A 14,484-nucleotide genomic window follows, 5' to 3' on the forward strand; every position below is an offset into this window, starting at 1 on the left:
AGGAGCAAAATGGACCCTGCAGCTGTGCTCCTCAAATCCTGAACCTCACTGTGCACACAGCTCCTCCTACACCCCCATCCACACTTTTCTCTTTCTTTCCAAAATAATCTACCCTGCTCCACCTCTTCAGGAAAAATGGGGTTCTCACTATTTCCAGCAGGTGTTTTTGGGGAGCCCTGCCTATTCGAAACCAATCCTTACACAGGCTGAGCGCAGGCTCTGAACATCCTTTGCTGCTCTCCAGCCCTGCACCATCCTCTCCCTCCTCACCCCAATTTAAGGAAATCCACAAGGTGCAGCCTATTTGTGCCCAGCCTGAGCCCTCCCCAGCCAAGTGATGGTGCCTGCCCTGGTCCCTGAGGGAGCAGCAAGAAGGACCAGGCAGGAGACTCCTGCAGCCCCCAGACAGACACTCACGTGGGGAGAGTCTTTAGCAGGTTCTCACGCAGCTCCAAAGTCACCAGGTTTGCCAAACTGCAAGAGAAAAGGGAGCAAGAAAGCCAGGTTCACTGGACAGGGCTCAGGGATACCAGGGGCTGCTCATGTCCCTTCCCTTGGAACCACCCCTGGTGTCCTGTGCAATGCATGGGTGTGCACACGTGGATGGAGATGTGAACAGAAACACAATGAAAATGGTTCTGTGGACACAAGTGCTTGCTGCAGCCACAAGGAACAACACTGTGCCCACACTCAGGACAAGGAACACGCTGCCACAACAGGACTGCCGGCCCAGAAAGGTCAAACCCCTCTCATGAGGAAGGGCAAACCCCATGGGAGAGGCACTGCACCCCCCGAGGCCACTGGCCAGCAGCATAAATCTGAATCAAACATCATCAGGCAGCCCACATCTGCTTGGAGAGGGGTGAATGGGCACTGAGAACACAGGGAAAACTGGATTGAGGAGAGTGGATCAATCCTTGCTGTGCCACAAACCCCAGCAGGGAGCAGAACCTTAGTAGGAAGGTGTTTTAACAACCCTGGCTTCTCCCTGCAGGTGCTGCCACTGTCCTGGTGCCAGCAGCAAGGTGTCCCCAGCCCAGCCCTCCCCAGAACAGGCCATACTCACTTCCCAATGTCAGTGGGGAGGCTCTGCAGGGACACATCGTTCAGGGCCAGGTGGCCCAGGCTCCGGAGCTGGGTGAAGCCCTCGGGCAGCCTGTGAGAACATGAACAGATTCCATTAATGCTGTGTGCAAAGCACACAATGCCCCAAAACACTCAGATCCACCAAAGCCAGTCTCATCCCAGCTGGCATCCACATGTGGAAAGGAGAACAGGAGCCATCACCAACCCTGGTGCTGATCCAGGACAAGCTCTGCTTCCCAGAGCACAAAACCAACTTGCACCACACATTACCTGTCCAGGATGGCAAACCCAGCCCTGCAGTACCTGAGCACAAATCCCAGACTAAACCCTGCCATGGGGAGCATTTACACTTGAGGAAAGGAGGGCTCCCAAGCATTCCAAGTGCCCAACACAAAGGACATCCCTGCAGATGACACTGTAGCATTGCCCAGGACCAGGCACCATCAGAACACACCCAAGGTGTGACAGAACAGGGAAAAACCCTGGAACAAAGTTCCTGGAGGAAATTCCTCTGCTTCCACAGGCAGCTCATAGAGCCCCCTTAGCACCCACCCCCCAAATCATCTGACCCTGAGCAGAAAAGCTCTGACAAGTAACAACTGGTGCAGAAGTGCTGGTCACTCCTGTGGTGCAGGGATTGTCACCAACAGGGAAGCTTGTCCCACTGCAGCAGGGCCTGGCACCAGGAGAGGGAGCAGAGTTAATGTGCCTCAAACCCGGGCACCACCTGCCCTGAGCACAAAGGGACACCTGGGGCCACACAGGGACCCTGCAGCAGGACACCAGTGCTTGGAAATGTGGCTCACTGAGGCAGGGGAGCCACACCAAATCCCAAATTTATGCATGAAAAGCTCCAGAGTACTGCAAGACAATTCCTGCTTGGGCACAGCTCAGGGCACTGAGGTAAGAGGGGTACAAATCACAGCTGTCCTTAGCTCTGAATAACAGAGAGGTGGAAAAGGGGCTAAGAGGGGGCAAAAAGGGCTGAGAGTGGGGCCCAAAAGGGGCTCTGGGGTGCAGAGCATTGCATGCAGGCTTTTTCTGCTCTGCAGCACAAGCCCTTACCCATTCAGGTTTGTGACCAGTGCAAAGAGAGCAATAAACTCATTGCAAGAGGACACAAGTCCTCACTGCTGACACCAGTACAACAGCAGCTCATCACCCACAGCCCCAGGCCCCAGGATGGAGCTCACTCAGCTCCTCCAGCACCAAGTGTTCCAGTGCCAGGAGAGTGCCAGGAACACTTCCAGTGCCAGGAGAGCAGACACTGCAGCTTTGGAAGAGGCAGGGCAACCCCAGCCTTGGCTTCACAGGGACACAATTACAAGATGAAGATCAGAGCAAGCCAGGCACAATGTGCAATCCCAGTTCTCCTCTTCAGCTGGACTAATGGGCTGCATGTGCCTTCCTACCTGGAGAGAGGATTCCCACTGAAGTCTGCGATTTCCAGGGATTTGCAGAACTTGATGCTTTCAGGAATTTCTGGAATGTCTGGAAAAAAACAGGTGAAAGAACAAAAGAGGCTTGAGAAAATGGGACAGCAGGCAGTGGTGGCAGCCTGAGACATGGCAGCACAAGCCCATGTCAGAGCTGAGGAGCGCTGAGGGCGAGGAGGGCACAGCTTCCCCCCAGCATGAGGGCACCGCGGGGTTTGGGCACTGCTCCTGCCCAGCTCTGGGCTCACCGTTGCGGGAGATGTCCAGCTCCACCAGCTGCATGAAGTTGGCCACCTCGGGGGGCAGCCTCTGGATCTCATTGTCGCTCAGGCCCAGCTTGCGCAGGTTCAGGAGCCTGAAGAAAGGCTGGGACAAAGGGACACAACGGGGTCAGTCAGTAGCAGATCTGGGGTCAACCAGCTCCTCATCTCAGGGGAAGGCTGAGCATCCCCCCTGAAACCCTGCCTGCTCCCACCAGGGGCAGTCACTGCATGGATCAGAACCCCCATGAAGGGCTATAAGGGATTCTTGTATTTGTGGGGTGCCCCGACAAAGGTGAGGAATGAGGAATCTGACTCTGTGTTCTTAGAGGGCTAATTTATTATTTTACAATCTATACTATATTAAAGAATACTATACTAAAGAATACAGAAAGGATACAGACAGAAGGCTAAAAGATACTAACAAAAAACTCATGACTCTCCAGAGCCTCACACAACTTGCCTGTAATTGGCCAATAGTAAAAACAATTCACATGAAACCAATGAAACCTGTTGGTAAACAATGTCCAAACACATTCCAAAGCAGCAAAATACAGGAGAAGCAAATCAGATAATTATGGTTTTCATTTTTCTCTGAGGCTTCCCAGCTTCCCAGGAGAAGAATCCTGGGCAAGGGGATTTTTCAGAAAATATGACAGTGACAAGGGATGGGGGTACAAGAAAAAAGGCATGAATGAGTTCAGGTTGATCATTCATTTAGCATCTGGGACCCCACTGCTCTCCTCCCTCCTGCACAGGACACAGACCGGACATTCCCTGTTTCCTACAATAACAGCTCACCACAGGGAGGTCACCTAGAGCAGCTTGCAGCAGACACCTGAGTTTGTGGGGCAGGTTCAGAGGACCAACAAAGGAGAAACACAGGAGAGCAGCAGCCCAGAGAGCTGTCCCTGCTGCTGCACAGCATGTTTGGTGAGGACATCAGGGGCAGGTGCCAGGTGGAAAAGGCACAGGTGAGCTGTCAGCACAGCCCCAGGTAACACTGAACTAAACAAGGCACAAAAACTCCTTTCCAGAAACACCACAGCCATAGCAATGGTGGCTGGAAGGGCCCTCACAACATCTGACTTTTCCACACACCCCTTGGGGCTCCCAGAAGTCCATCAGCTGCAAATGGGAAATTCCAGGATCCACCAATCACTCCTCCAAGTCACCACAGCCCCAGCGAGCTCAGTAAACACAATGGACTGTAATTATCAACTGACCACATACTGCAGCTGATCCTAACCACTGCCAGAGGTCAGCTCCTGGACAGGATGGGAACCAGGGCTGGGGTGTTTGCTGCATTTCCTGGAGTGTTTCTGAGCACTGGGAACAACAAACAACAACGTGGGGCCACTGCAGAAACCGCTCACAAGTGACCGAGGACAAACTCAGGTCTGGGCAGGGACAGGCACAGGCCATGTCTGAATTCCATCACGCCGTGCTTGTCCCCAGCAGAGGCAGGGAGGGGTCACAGCAGCACAGGAGAGGCAACCCTGGGGTCATCCTGAGGTCCCAAAGCACGGCCAGAGTCAGGGCTCCTCCTGCAGCCCACACTGGCAGGGACCAAACCAGAGCAGGCTCTGAGCCTCCCTCCTCAGGTGCCTTTCCAGGAGCACAGGAGCTGCTGGGCAAAGCTCCGAACTCCTGGTGCCTTTCCAGGTGCCCACCTGCACAGGAGCTGCTGGGCACAGCTCCCCAGGAACTCCTGGTGCCTTTCCAGGTGCCCACCTGCACAGGAGCTGCTGGGCAGAGCTCCCCAGGAACTCCTGGTGCCTTTCCAGGTGCCTTTCCAGGTGCCCACCTGCACAGGAGCTGCTGGGCACAGCTCCCCAGGAACTCCTGGTGCCTTTCCAGGTGCCTTCCCAGGTGTCCACCTGCACAGGAGCTGCTGGGCACAGCTCCCCAGGAACTCCTGGCGCCTTTCCAGGTGCCCACCTGCACAGGAGCTGCTGGGCACAGCTCCCCAGGAACTCCTGCAGGTACCTCCAGGTGTGGAGCACCCCCAACACTGCAGAAAACGAGCACAGAGCAGAGCAAAGGAGGAGCAAACAGAACCCTGAGAAGATGCACAGGGCACAAGGGAGCTGCTCCCCCTCCTGCAGTGAGCACCACGAGCTCCTCAGGTGTACCTGGAGCAGTTTCTGCACACACCCAAGGCTCTGCAGCTCCAATCCCACAGGACACACTGCTGGGCACAGGTGTGTGTCTGAGGGGCACAAACCCCAGCACAGACCCTGCTGCTGTCCTGCTCCCACTCTGCACAGGGGTGTGATCAGGGATGAACAGCACTGATGGGAAATTCACACCTCTGATGTCCTAAAGGACCATAATAACTGTGCAATGAGTAAATAAATTTAAAGATAACCCCTCTCACCAGCTCATCAGTGGCCCTGTTTAGCTCAGTTTATCTCATGCAGACCAGCTCAGTGAAAAGGAAGTGGGTGAAAGTCTCAATGACAACAAAGGTCCAGGGGAGCAGGAGCTTACAGACTTGATTTGCTATTGTTTCCTAGAGCCTTCTCCTAATTTTAGAATGCAAGGGAATTCCAGACAAGACATGGTGCTGGCCTGCCAGAGTCTGCACACTGGAAAACAACCACAGGGGCTGAGCACTGCTGCCCAGGGCACAGGTGGCCTCAGAACACATCCCCACACTTTTAAAGGACAATTTAGGTGTATTAAATGAATAAACCCAGGCTGCGTGTGGTGCAGCAGCTCCCAGCTCCTTCCTTTTTCTTAAAAAAAGGTTTCTGAACCCCCTGGCACTGCCAGAGCTGGGCACAGCCCACGTGCAGAGCTGCAGGAGCTGCGTCCCCCTTGGCAGAATCACTTACACTGGACCTGAATAAAACATTTAGATGTGACAAAAAGTAAAACCAGCCAACAGCCATCAGTGGTAGCCAGAAAAACGAACGTGAGAATTGCAGTGTTTTCGTGCCTGAATGCAAGTTTTATGTTTGGCAAAAAGAGATGGCAAGAGGATGTGACCAAGAGCTGCAAACGCTGCCTCTGGCATGAATTCCCATGTCATTTCCAGCTCAGTGTTCTGGGAGCTGAACACTTCAGCTCAGCCAACAACTCAAAGCAAAGGCTGCACAGGAGATTCACTTGTGACACTTGAAAGTGAGAACAAACTGATTTAAAAACTCTTACACAACTAAGAGTGAAACCTTGATTACACGTCTCTGCAGACTGGCAATTATCCCTTTTGCTAATCAAAGCTTATCCCAATTCCCAGAGCTGACAAAGCAAACCCCTGGATTTGGAACCACATTTAATAGCTCAAATAAAGGGAAACTCCTCCACCTTCAATTTTCTGATTTATGAAATAAAATATCACCAAATCTGCCCAACCCAGATCCCTCAATGTCCAAACTGGACTCAGAGTACATTAAAAATAGAAGTTTGAAGAAGAAAGAAAAGTAAGCCCAATCTCTTCCTGTTTCCTGGCAGCCCAAAGCCCACAAGGACCAGCACAGAAATATTCCAGCACACAGGAATCCAGAATCAGCACAGGAATATTCTAGCAGCTTAGAGTGAGATGGAAGTTATCACTAACAAAAAACCCCTAAAAACATAACAGCAGCTGGGTGTAACTGGGGGAAAAAGCCTTTGCAAAGCAGGGTGCACTACAAAGATATTCTCTGTTGAAGCATGGGAGTATTCACAGGGTAGATAAGGCAGAAAACAGCTACAAAACTGTCCTGCAATGCAAATTCAGGGACATGAGCTCTTAAACTGCCCAGAGCAGCCACAGTGCAACCAACTGGAAATATATGAAATAGTCACTAATTAGGGACAGGTATAAAGAGTTTGTAAAGAACTATACACCAAAGGATAAGTAATGCTCCACAAAATGACAACACTGCAAAAAAAGGCAGAAAACTGTGAAATTCAGGCTCCTCAGCAGGTTTTCAGATGTAACACCCTCCCTCAGCAGCCCCTTGAGAGCCAAATGCATGTGAACACATCCAAGCGTTTCACCAAGTTCTGAAACTAAATTAACTTTAAAAAAGACAAAAGAAGGCAATCTAGACCCATGGATTTTTCAGTCAAAAGGGACTGAGCTATAACCTGATGTAATATCCTTCCAATCCTTTGTATATCACAGAGCCATGCAATAATTCATGCTGGAAGGTACCTGGCAGATCTCCAGTGCAGCTCCTGCTCAGGACAGGATCAGGATGAGGCCAGGGCAGGCTGCTCAAACCATGGGGGATGGCCCAAAACTCCTCTGGGCCCTGGCTCCACCACATCATGATCCTCCCAGGGCAGCCTCCTGGCCCCAGTGAAACCAATAAAACCCCTCAAACCTCCCTCACTGCTGCTGCCAGTGACATACTGAGTGTGGTCAACATCACCTATGGGATGGAACCAGCAGAATTTGGGGGGGCCAAACCCCACCCAGTGACACCCCACAATCCCTCCACACCCACAAGTCCCACAGCTCCTCTCTACAGACCTGCCTCTTCCTTTCTGCATCCTGTCCTCGGCAAAGGGTGGGTTTTTTCCCCCTAAACTGGAGAATGGAGACACCAGGTACTGGGATTTCAGTGCTGAAGTCTGTTTTGACTGGAAGGTATGTGATGGCAGTTTTGGGGTGCCAAACCATAGAAAGGTTTGGGTAGAAAGGGACCTTCAAGATCATCCAATCCCACTTGCTGCTATGGGCAGGGACACCTTTCACTGTCCCAGACTGCTCCAAACCCCATTCAACCTGGGCTTGGGCACTTCCAGGGATGGGGCAGCCACAGTGTCTCTGGGCACCCTGTGCCAGGGCCTGCCCACCCTCCCAGGGAACAATTCCTGCCCAATATTCCATCCATCCCTGCCCTCTGGCAGTGGGAAGCCATTCCCCTTGTACTGTCCCTCCAAGCCCTCGTGCAAAGTCCCTCTCCTGCAGGTACTGAAAGCCTGCGCTAAGTTCTCCCAGAGCCCTCTCTTCTCCCAGCTGAACAATCCCAAGTGTCTCAGCCTTTCATCACTGGAGAGGTGCTCCAGCCCTCTAATCATCCCTGTGGCCTGCTCTGGGCCCGTTCCAACTGGCTGATCTATGCAGGAGTGACAAAGGATGAAACCCCACGCAATTATTAGTGAGCCTCTTGATCCAGAGCACTGCATTCGGCATCAGTTTATGGAACAGGAATAGCCAGTGCTGACAGCCGGATCACAGGGTGACAGCCAAAGCTGTGTCCAGAATGAGCCCTCCTAGGTCAGCCCCTGCAGCAGCCCAGCACCGTGTCCAGTTCTGGGCCCTCAGTTTGGGGAGGATGGTGAGATGCTCGAGCACATCCAGAGGAGGCAACGAGGCTGGAGAGGGGCTGGGAACACAAACCCCATGAGGAACGTTTGAAGGAGCTGGGGGTGCTCAGCCTGGAGAAGAGGAGGAACACAAACCCCATGAGGAACGTTTGAAGGAGCTGGGGATGCTCAGCCTGGAGAAGAGGAGGAACACAAACCCTGTGAGGAACATTTGAAGGAGCTGGGGATGCTCAGCCTGGAGAAGAGGAGGCTTAGGGGTGACCTTATTGCTCTCTACACCCCTCTTCTGCTCTCTCTTGAGGGGAGGTTGCAGACAGGTGGAGTCGGTCTCTCCCACTGGGCAGCACTGACAGAACTAGAGGACACAGTCTCAAGCTACATCAGGAAAGGTACAGGTTGGGTATTAGGAAGAAATTTTTCACTCAAAGAACAATAAAGCCCTGGAATGCTCTTCCCAGGGAGGTGGCAGAATCACCATTTCTGGATGTGTTTAAAAAAAGCCTGGACATGGCACTTGGTACTATAGTCGAGGTGTTAGGGCATGGGTTGGACTCTGTGATCTCAGAGGTCTCTTCCAAGCTCATTATTCAGTGATTCTGTGAAGCAGAGGCAGCCCAGCCCAGCTCACCCTCATGGGGAGGCCAGTCCTGCCCCAGGAACATTCCCACACCCCACTCTGGGCTGGCCTGGGGTTACCCACAGGAACAGGCTCAGCCGGTTTGGGAAGCAGACACGCTGGGAGCAGCACACACAGCCTGCCCTGGCACACTCACCTTTGGCTCCTGCCGAGCAGGGGAACACCTGGGCAGCCCCAGGCACCCGAGGCTGACCCTGCACATGATCCTCCAGCATGGCCAACACCCACTGGCACAGCTGGCCAGCCAGCAAGGGGCACCAAAGTCCCTGTCCCTGGGGAACCACAAGGTGTGCCTGTACCTCGGGCAGGGCAGGGCACAGCTCCAGGCCCACAGGGAAGCAGAGGGCTCGCAGGAGGAAGGAGATGCCCATCTGAGCCAGGAACAACCCAAGGTGTGCCTGTACCTCGGGCAGGGCAGGGCACAGCTCCAGGCCCACAGGGAAGCAGAGTGCTCCCAAGAGGAAGGAGATGCCCACCTGAGCCAGGAACAACCCTCTGCTCTCATAACCCAGCGTGGCACGATGGGCCAGCACCAGCAGCATGGATGGGTGACACTGGAGGAGGCACTGGCCAAGCTCAGGATGAGATGAGCCACTCCTGTGCAGGGACAACAGGACCCCTGTGTTGTCATTATATATCAAGAGTTCTATTGTCATTACATTGCAAATGTTCCATATTGCTAGAGTTTCATACCTCCTTGATGTTTCTTGTAGGCAGCTCCTCTAGCACTGACTGTTCCTGGTCCTTGCAGTAGCCAACTGACTCCAGATCCCACCAATCCACTCTTTTATAACACTGTTCTTATTGGCTACAGGTGTGGCCTGTTAACATCAGGCCTGCTCCTAATCTTTAGTAATTAACACAGCTGCAACGCTTTAGCAGATAAGATTACATTCTGTACCACCTTCATTTACCCACACTGTATCCCCCTACACCTCTTCCTCACCCCCTGACAACTGTCCTGCTCCAAATCTGCCCCAGAGACTGAACCTGTCCTCAGCCTGGAGCAGCACCAGGGAGGCATCCCAGGCCCTGCAGGCTCCAGAACAGAGCTGCCAGGCATGTCCAGACAGCAGGGGATGTTCTGGAGAACCAACAGCCCCAGAACTGCAAAAGGTTCTGGAGGAGGGACAGGCTGTGAGGGACAGCAGCTCGCTCCAGAAGGCAACCTGCAGCACAGAGATCCACGCAGATCCACGCAGGGGGCGAGCCTGGAAGGGACCTTTTGTCCCAGGTGGTCCAAGCTCTGCTCAGAGAAAGGTCAGCTACAGCCCCTGGGGCAGGATGTGCACACACAGCAATGCCTTGTGACATGCACACACATCTGAGTCACATGTGACATGTACACACAGCAGTCACACACATGTACACACACAGCAGAATCACATGTGACATGTACACACAGCAGTCAGACACATGCACACACACACCAGAGTCACATGTGACATGCATACACACAGCAGTCACACACATGTACTCACACAGCAGAGGCACATGTGACGTGCACACACAGCAGTCAGACACATGCACACACACATCACACGTGACATGCATGCACAGCAGTCATACACATGCACACACACACCAGAGTCACATGTGACATGCATGCACACAGCAGTCACACACATGTACTCACACAGCAGAGGCACATGTGACATGCATGCACACACAGCATAGTCACAAATGACATGTACACACACAGCAGAATCTCAAAGGGCCCTCTAAGCCCATTCTCTGTCCTTAAGGAACCATCTGCAGCAGGTTCCATCCCCTCCCTGCCGTGACCAAGCCTTCAAGTTGTGTTTGTCCAGCTGATGTGTCTGTGAAGCTCCCAGCAAGAGTGCTGAGGCTGCAGCAGAGCCCCAGGACATGAACAAAGGGCTGCTGGGGCTGTTAGGTGACCTAAGAGAAGCACAGTGTCCAGTGATGCCAGGAATTCAGACACCACCCCCTCGTCTCCCTCCTGCTGCAGCTGATGCTTGGCAGAGCCTCAGTCCGCCCCCCACTCACTCATTCAGCCAGACCAAGAGGTGGAAAATGAAAAAGGGAGAAAGGACAATGGATAAAAGGCTCAGGACAAACCCTCTGAGCCACCACTCAGCTATGCCATTTCCCAGAAACACCAAAACCCCATGGGAAAGCCAACCATGAGGATTGGGGACAGAGAGGCAGCCTGGCTCTGGGGTGACAGTGCTGGGCCACCACAGCCACCCCATCGCTGGCCCAGGGGGCTGCTGCAGCTGCTCTGGCAGGGGGGAATGGGCTGCAGGCCTGGAACCCCCTGATGGAGCATGGCAGGGTCAGGGACAGAGCCACCGAGCTCCCCTGGCAGCCTGCTGGTGTCTGCAGCAAGCACCGAGCCCTGTGCCCATCCCTGTGCCCACAAGGGCAACACCAGCCCTGGGTGCTCCTGCACACCTGCAGGAGATGCATCTGCACTGCCAAGGAAACACAGAAAGTGTCTGGCTGCTGAGCCTGGCACCTGGAAAACACCAAACGTGTCTGCATGCAGGCTGATCCCCCTTCCCAGGTCAGCACCACCACTCTTTTCCAAACCTTTGCTTTCCTGAGGCTACAAAAAAAGGGTTTCTGGCCTAACCAGGGCTTAGCTCCAGCTCTCCCTTCCCCTGCTGCCAAATCTCATAATGCCATGGGAGCCAGGACATGAGGGGGTCTTTGTTCCCCAGCATCACCTCGTGCTCCCCATGTTCTCACCTGTACCTGTGAAGACACAGAGAGGAGGACAGACAGACAGACAGCTGGGCTCCTCCATGGAGAAGGAGCCATGCTGTGCTCAGCACAGACAGCTCATGGAGCTCCTTGGCCCCAGGACCCTCCTGCCAAGGGCAGACACAAAGGGGGGCTGGCCAGTGTGTCCCCACAGGCCCTGGGGACACCCTCCCCCAGCCAAGCAGCTTTGGGCAGGTTCCAGTGCAGAACCTCTGCAGGTAACAAACAGCAGCACTGTTGGAGCAGAGCAGGACACGTGCCAGGGGAAGAGGAGGCAAGCACCAGCCTAACCACAGAGCCACAACAATGCCACACTCAGGCCAAGGGCTCTGGAAGCAGGTGGTGACAATTTGCACAGCTGGAATCAGGAATGGGCTCTACACCACAAGCACACAATCGGTGACAATTTGCACAGCTGGAATCAGGAACAGGCTCTACACCACAAGCACACAATCTTGGCTCTGGAAAGGGACAGAGACTCTGCTCCTGCAGCCAAACCACTGTGGTGCTCCCAGCTCTGCTGCCAGAACAGCAAGGCTCAGACACCTCCTCCCTTATAGGTGTTCTCTCCTCACATGGGGCACCATTTATCAGTGCAAGTGCTTGGCACCAATTAACAGCAGACTCAAACTGACTGGCACCATCAGTTTATTATCCTACAGTGAAAAAAACTCTCATACCTTCTCTGTAAACTTCCAGGGCAACTCCACACAACATCGCCTCCTCCTTCTCTTCCTCCTCCTTCCTTCTGCAGGACCAGCCAACTCCTTCCTGTCCCCTGCACAGCCACCCAACCCTGTCTGTCCCTCACAGCGCATCATGACCCTTCCTGCTCACAGCACAGCCAGCAAACTCTGACTCTGAAGGACTCTCAGCCAGCTAACCCCCTCTTTTCTAACACCCATCCTTATTGGACACAGCTGGGACTATTAAGGACAAGGCTGTCCCCACTCTTCGGTAATTAGTACAGCTGCAATTCATCAGGGGTGAGATTGCCTTCAGCACCATCTCTATTATTTTACAACCTGTTCTCCCACACTCCTCTTCCCCAAAGACAACCTGTGACAAGCCAGACTGCCCCAGGCACCAGCCCTGGGCCAGCAGTGCTGGTAACAGGTGATTTTCTTCAGGGACCAAGCACCCCAGCCGTGCCTGTTGTGTGACCACTCCTCCAACACGAGATAAGGGCTCCAAGGCAGAGGTTCTGCCAACCCTTCAGCCCTGGAAGTGCCCATGCTAAGGTGCTCCTCAGTCTCCTCACCAAATTTCAAGCCCACCTGTCCAGCCCTGCTAGAGCAGTCCCTGCCTCCAGCAGGACAGCACATGTTTAATTAAAGGCAGCATCAGACTGTGCAGCAGGAAAATAATTACAATGCTCCTTGTGATTCACGAGCAGGAGGGCCTGCTTCCCATGCCACCATGGGCTGGGCTCCTGGATGAGCTCTGAGTTTGTCTCCAGGCTGGATGAATGCACGGGACATGCACTGCAGGCAGGAGGTGTCTGTCCATCCATCTGTCAGAGTGTAACACAGCAGCTCCTCAAATGCTGGCAGCAAAACCAGCTCATGCATCTGAGCCTTGTGTTTCCTTCCCATTTTCCTGGTTAAACAAGGGCATGGCATGTTCCTCCTGTGCCTGCAGGAAGCGGAGCTGCTGCATGCTCCACAGCTGGGCACTGGACACCCAGCCTGCCTCAGACACCCATGGGTGAAGTGTGAAGAGACGTGGGCCCTCCTTCCACAGGTGTGCTGAGAGATCTCACACCTGTGCCCGTGGCTTGTCCCTGGGGAAATCCAGCCTGGAGTCAGGAGGAGCTGGAAGCAGAGACTGCAAAGCACAACAGGCAGGAGCTGATCAGGGTTAAAGCCAGCACTTCCAGTGCTCAAAGGCGGCATGGCACAGGTGAGGCCACAGAACCTGCCCCACCTGTGTGCCATGGCTGGGCAGCCCAGGCCCCGCTCCAGAGGCTGCTCAGCTCCCTCAGCAGAGTAGGACTCACCTCCAGCACAGCCCAGTGCCTCCAGGTGACAGTGAGCAACCCCAAGAGACACCTCTCCCTACAGACAGAAAGCAGGAAGGAAATGGTTCTTCCCAGAATAGCTCAATTCAAGAAGAATCACTGAAATCTGATGAGGATAACTGAGTTAACCCAAGCTGAGGTCAAACAAGCTATCACACTGCTGAGAGGTGGGAACATCAGTGTGGAGCTCCAGCAGAGCAGCCCCAGGGGCACCCTGGTGCCACAGGGAGGGCACCACAGCCACCACCCAGGTGCCCTTTACCTGGGGACTTGGTCTGAGCCACCTCAGGCATGGGACACAGACCAGCTGCCGCTTAACATCACCATCTTCCCAGCTGTTCCCACCCCACCCATGCTTCCTTCTCCCCTCCTCACAGGATTTACAGATCCTGAACCAGCTCCAGGTCAGTGAAATGACTGCAGGCACACGGTCACCAGCACCTGAAAAGTGGCAATTCACCAATTCACCACCAGTGCTTCCTTCTCCCCTCCTCACAGCATTTACAGCCAGATCCTGAACTAGTTCCAGGCTAGTGAACTGTGGCCTGGAAATGAAACCATCCTCGATACGGGATCTTGTGAAACAGAAAAGAAAGACTCTGGAAAGGAGATACGATCAAATGAAATGCAATTAAAAAAAACAAAACAAAACAAAAAAAAAAAACCCAAAACAAAAAAAAAACCCAAACAAAAAAACCCCAAACAAACAAAAAAAAAACCCACAAAAAAACAAACCACCAAAACAACCCAACCAAACAAACAAAAAAACCAAAAAAACCCAGAAAATCCAGAGATTCAGTGACTACAGGAAAGTGGTCTGGGAGGAAATCAGGTGCAGTGCAAAGGGCCAAAAGAGGCCAAAATTAACTTCACAGATGTTGCAAAAGCAGGGGAAAAAATCAAGGAGGAAGACACAACTTGGAGGGGAAGATATGAGGGACATGGCTAGTGAACTGTGGCTGCAGGCACATGGTCTCCAACACCTGAAAGGTGGCAATTCACCACCAGTGCTTTCTTCTCCCCTCCTCACAGGATTTACAGCCAGAC

General features: G+C 53.4%; 1 protein-coding gene across 17 annotated transcripts in view; it reads right to left on the reverse strand.

The window, feature by feature from the left end:
- The window catches only part of SCRIB (scribble planar cell polarity protein), a 134,452-nt gene that overhangs the window by 106,412 nt on the left and 13,556 nt on the right, over positions 1–14,484 (reverse strand). For 16 of the 17 annotated variants that reach the window (XM_064706832.1, XM_064706822.1, XM_064706828.1 and 13 more), the window contains exons 2-5: positions 2,771–2,888; positions 2,499–2,577; positions 1,067–1,156; positions 418–474 (exon numbers count right to left, since the gene is read on the reverse strand). In XM_064706832.1, the coding sequence (XP_064562902.1) occupies positions 418–474; positions 1,067–1,156; positions 2,499–2,577; positions 2,771–2,888 (344 nt within the window). Of the gene's footprint in view, positions 1–417; positions 475–1,066; positions 1,157–2,498; positions 2,578–2,770; positions 2,889–12,097; positions 12,252–14,484 lie in introns of those variants that run through there. The other variant, XM_064706819.1, reaches the window with a different exon arrangement.

The sequence above is a fragment of the Zonotrichia leucophrys genome, chromosome 2 (genome assembly GCF_028769735.1).
Source record: "Zonotrichia leucophrys gambelii isolate GWCS_2022_RI chromosome 2, RI_Zleu_2.0, whole genome shotgun sequence".
NCBI lineage: Eukaryota > Metazoa > Chordata > Aves > Passeriformes > Passerellidae > Zonotrichia > Zonotrichia leucophrys.